The following is a 4,924-nucleotide window of genomic DNA, read 5'->3' on the forward strand; positions in this document are numbered from 1 at the left end:
TAAACAGAAAGATCCGGAAGGATAGCCACCGAAGTGAATGGATGGCGCTTCCAGGGTATGTGAGGGGAAGTTGACATGCTCATGCGCGAGAGAGAGGCCACCCTGGGTGTGCACCACAGGGGCTGGCCCGTGGGCGTGGGGCCCTCGGGCAGCAGTGCCTCCCTCCTGGCCAGCCGTGTCTGTCCCCGTGTCTCCCGCCCCCTCCCACCCCAGGAAGTGCAGGGGTGTTTCCGGGTTTGAGGGAGGGACGGGCAGCAGCTTTATTTGGGGCAGGCGCTGGCCCTGGGACTAGGGCAGCGGGGCCCGGAGGAGGCCTCTCAGGGTGGTGCTCGAGCGCATGAGCCTGCGCATCCACTCGATGTACTGGGAGACCCTGGTGTACACCCCAAAGTGGCCCTCGTTCGCACAGCCCTCCCCCCAGCTGACGATGCCGGTCAGGTACCAGGTACCCTGGAACTTGGTGGCATGCGGGCCCCCACTGTCCCCCTGGCAGGCGTCCTTGCTCCCGTCCAGGTAGCCGGCACAGAACATGTTCTCGGTGATGGTGGGGGAGCCCTCCCGCCTGCGTGACTTCTCCTGGCAGTCCTGGGTCATCACCCGGGGCACGTCGATGGCCATGAGCTGGATGGCCGTGGCGCCCCTGTCCAGCAGCTGGCCCCAGCCACTGACAGTTGAGAAGCGGACAGAGGCCAGCGTCCTCTCGGAGAAGGCCTTCTCGGGCAGACACAGGGGCACCACGTGGTCGGTGAAGGTCACGGGCCTGCTCAGGTGCAGCAGGGCGATGTCATGGTTCGTCTTGCGGGGGATGTACTTGTCGGGGATGATGACCCGGGTTATGTGCCTCTCCTGCTCCTCACCCTCATCCTCGCTGAGGTCATGCTCGCCTGCAGGGGACCAGCACCGCTCACGCCTTGCCCCACAGCCTCCTTTTGGGGCAGACGGGCACTGTGTCCAGCTCCAGGCTGGCGGGAGCAGCGCCCCAGGCGGCCACCATAGGCTCGGTGCGGAGTGTGACTGGGGGTGAATCTGGGGTGCTGAGGGTGCGTGAGGAGGGGCTGCCGGGCCAGGCAGCTGTGGGTGGGTGAGGAGGGGTGCCCGATTGCCCCAGTCTTGCCCACCCCCTCCCCGGGGGTGCCCAGCATCCCATAGCCCACCAGGTGGAGGTCACATGCCGTGGCCCACGCGACCCGGGGGGCTCTTGGCCCAAGTGAGATGGGAGGAGAGCGCCACCCCTGAGACGTTCCGTGGGTGGGACAGAGGCTGGGGGACCGTGGCCACGGTGGGACCCGGGGGCACTGGGGTCTGCCCGGACATGCTCCTCTGGTTGTGGAAGCTGGTCCTGTTCACAAACCACTCTCAGCGAGTGGAGGAACCACAAAACCTACCCAATACCACGGTCAGGTTTCTCCAGTTCTTGACTGTTTCAAAGCAGTGAGCTGCAGAGACCACCCAGGCAGCGTCGAGGAGGGTGCCCCCACACATCAGCGCCCCGTCCACCTTCAGGACAGCCTGCGCGGGCACAGTACACGGAGTTCACGGCCCCAGCACGCTTCCCTGGGGACCCGCCTCCCCAGCTAGCAACGGCCACGGAGAGCTCACGGACACCAGCCCGACCACGGGACGTGGCCGCTGGTGCCCCCACGTGCCCAGCATCGCCACCCAAGCCCGCCCCAGCAGGCCCGGTCTGCGAAGGCCGGCCCAGCGTCGTGCTCTGGGCATGTGGGGGCGAGAGGTAGTGAGCTGAGGCGCCCAGTGTGACTCTCAGCACACAGCAAGCCCTCCATACATGCCCCCGTTTCTTCTTCCTAAAAGCAAGGAGGGTGCTGAGCAGGGCCTGAGTGAGGCTCTGGGGAGACATTTGTCCTGCGGTGGTTTTGCCGCGGCCACGGAAGGAGCCGGAGCCTCTGGCCGGCCGGCCTGCAGACGGGGACGAACTGAAAGGCCAGAGGGAGGCCTGGCCGAGGGCGAGGCAGGGGCCCGCGTGTCGTGGTGAGGTGGATCCACCAGGGAGGAAAGAGACAGGACTTGGGGTCAGTGCGTCGGAGGCCTGATGTCCCGAGCATGGACAGCAGGACCAAGGGTGCCAGGGACGTGCCGCCTCTTCCCCCGAGCCGGCAGCTGCTGGGCCCCTCGGAGGCCAGGCCTCTCGAGCAGGTGAGAACAGCTGCTTGGGGCTCGGGGACACGCCCCTGCCTGTTGAAGGCAGGACACCGGTGCCCGAAAATCAGCCCTTTCAGTTACGGCTCTGCGCCACCCCTGGAGGGTGGGCTGGGCCTGAATCTCCGTGGGCCTCAGTCCCCCCCACCCCGCTAACACGGGCAAGGCGGCCCTCTCTCCTGGGGGTGGGGGTGAGTGGTACTGGGGGGTCCTGTGTGCGGGTGGGAGGACGTGCTTGCTGCGGCCGCCCAGACAGCCCTCCCAGGGCTCTCTGCTGTACACACAGAAACCCGCCCCCATCACCCCGCCCCTGCTGCACAGAGGCGCGGCCAGTTCCGGGCACTCTGCGGAACACTGAACACGTCCGTCCCGTTCGGATGTGTCCAGCTCGCATTATCCCTCTGAACACCAAAACGCGGGGTTCTGCCAAGCTGAGGAGTGGGCCGTGGACCACGCAGGCCCCACGCAGGCCCGGCTCCCGTGGGAGGTGGGATGGGGGTGCAGGCCGGCGGGCCGGCCCTGAGGCTCCTGAGGCAGCAGCAGAGTGGGAGGCCTGGGGCTGCTTTGAACCGGCGGTCAGGCCACGGTGAGCAGGGAGCCTCCAGTGTCCCCGACGAGGTTCTCGCACGTTGAAAACTCTTAACAGTTTACCTCGGGCGTCCGCCATGAAGGGTCCCGAGGACCCCTGGGTCGGGCTCGGACACCTGAGTGCGGTGCCGATTTTGGCCCAGTGGGGCTGGGGCCTGAGGCTCTGCATTTCCTACAGGAACCAGACCACAGGTGGCCCCACACACCTGCCCGCCTGTAGGAGGCCGTGTCGCAGCTCCAGAATCAGTTTCCGGAGGCAGATAGTGATGGGCTTGGGCTGGGTTCAAACCTGCCTGGGCCATCTGTCCCTGGAGGCCTCGGTTCCCTCACCTGTGGAGGGCAGTGAGGCCCACAGCCGCGAGGGGACGGGGGAGGCCGGAGCCAAGCTGACATCCGGACGGACAGAGGGGAGCGGGCAGCTGGGGCTTCACAAGGAGGAGCAAGTGCCCTGCACCAGCAGGGGAGACTTGGCGCCGGGGTCCAGCAGCTGACCGCCCCCTGTCCCTTTGGGGGCCCCGGAGCCTTACCTGCCAAGGACACTCCCCTTTGGGGCACACTTGGCCACCCACAATTCGGCCTTGAGGGTTGCTGCCATTTCTCTTCTCCAGAACAGGTATTTTTCCACATGGATATTCCACTGCAGAAAGCAAGTCATCGGGCAGGGGCGTGGGGGGTTCATGCCTGACAATGAGCTTGTGGGGGTGGGCTCTGAGGGCCGCCCAGGCAGGGCCACCCGTGTGGGAGCTGCGGGGCCTGCAAGGCCCGGGGCTCCTGCTGGAACAGAGGTCCCCCCTCTGGAAGCTGGGCTCTGCTCGTTTCCCAGCGGAATGAAGCGCTGCCTAACTGACTGAGGACGAGGAGCAGGCCTTGGACAACGGCGCTGCCGTGTGGAGGACACTCTGAGCTCTCAGTCTCCCCAGTAAGGTCCCTGGGCCGGAGGAGAGACCGTTCGGAGGTGGCAGCTGAACTTCAGGCTCTAGCCTGGGTGGGGCCCGTCTCTCTCTGGACAGACAGGCCTCGCGTGCCCCGCCGTCGGAACTGTATTAGCTTGAGACTGGTTTGGGGAAACTTTCCATTTTCCTAACAGTGCTTGCCTTTCAGAAAGACCTGGACTCTGGACTGAGCCGCAGTCAGTACCAAGCCGGGTGCGGCGATGGGCCCCCAGCTCAGGGACCTGCGGCGGGGCGGGCAGAGCCTCGCTCTGCTCCTCTGGGCCTGCTGCGAGCAGGCAGATGGCCCCGCGCCCTCCAGGGAGCTGCCCCAGGGCTCCGTCCTGCGCACGCCACCGTGGCCTGTTCTCGAGTGGGCGTGGGCGGGGCAGCAGGTACTAGATCCATCCCACCCTCTCGTCCCTCCCAAGACGGCTGCGGCCGTGCGGCAATGGGTGGCTGCTCCTTGGGAATGAAGTGGAGCACAGCCCCTGGGGCTGGGCCCTGAGGGCCCATTACCTGTGGGCACGCAGGACACCCCGTTGTCTTGGAGCGCATACCCCTCGTGGCAGCGGCAGGAGCGCCCGGCCTCGACGTGGTCGCTGCAATACTGCTCACAGCCTCCATTCTCATTCACACAGACCAGCAGGTCCTTCTTGTCTGAGGACAGGAAGGGGACAGACTGAGAGGGGCCCCTGTCGGTCAGGGGGAGGCCAGCCCCCGCTCTGCATGACCGTGGTGCTTAGCTGCTGCTGCTGCAGGGACAGCCAGGTACCAGCCGGCTCTGTGCTTTCATCCAGAAGGGTGACCTGGGCTTGGGATGGTCCCACGTCTGAGCAGCTTAGCCAGCTGGGACAGAGGACTGGCACGTGGGGCCTCCGTGCTCCCCTCCCAGCAGTTGGTGGGAGCGGGGAGGGCCCAGGGAAACCAAAAGGCCGGTGGGGGCAGTAAAAGTGTCCACTGAGAGGGGAGACCTGCTGGCAAGAGGCCAGGCAGATGAGCTGGTTCTACAGCCAGACCCTCCTGCCCCCGTGAGCTGGCCGGGACTGACCACTGGCTCGGACAGATGGAGATGAGGAACATTCCTCCTGACTCGGAAGGGCAGTGCTACAATGTGGGACACAGGGTTAGCTCACTGTGTCTGTCCAGGACCCCAGAGGGAAGGCTTGGCCTGGAAGTGAGTTCACACCAGGGCTCCTGAGGTTCACGGTCCTGGGGGACTCACACCAGGGCTCCTGAGGTTCACGGTC

The 4,924-nt window shown here is 65.9% G+C and overlaps 1 protein-coding gene across 3 annotated transcripts in view; it reads right to left on the reverse strand.

The window, feature by feature from the left end:
• Positions 1-235: 235 nt before the first annotated feature.
• F7 (coagulation factor VII) overlaps positions 236-4,924 on the reverse strand; it is an 11,127-nt gene continuing 6,438 nt past the window's right edge. For all 3 annotated transcript variants that reach the window (XM_044913131.1, XM_044913132.1, XM_044913130.1), the window contains 4 exons: positions 4,194-4,334; positions 3,273-3,382; positions 1,386-1,509; positions 236-884 (listed from right to left, as the gene is read on the reverse strand). In XM_044913131.1, the coding sequence (XP_044769066.1) occupies positions 289-884; positions 1,386-1,509; positions 3,273-3,382; positions 4,194-4,334 (971 nt within the window). In that variant the 3' untranslated portion in view covers positions 236-288. The remainder of the gene's footprint in view (positions 885-1,385; positions 1,510-3,272; positions 3,383-4,193; positions 4,335-4,924) is intronic.

The sequence above is a fragment of the Neomonachus schauinslandi genome, chromosome 3 (genome assembly GCF_002201575.2).
Source record: "Neomonachus schauinslandi chromosome 3, ASM220157v2, whole genome shotgun sequence".
NCBI lineage: Eukaryota > Metazoa > Chordata > Mammalia > Carnivora > Phocidae > Neomonachus > Neomonachus schauinslandi.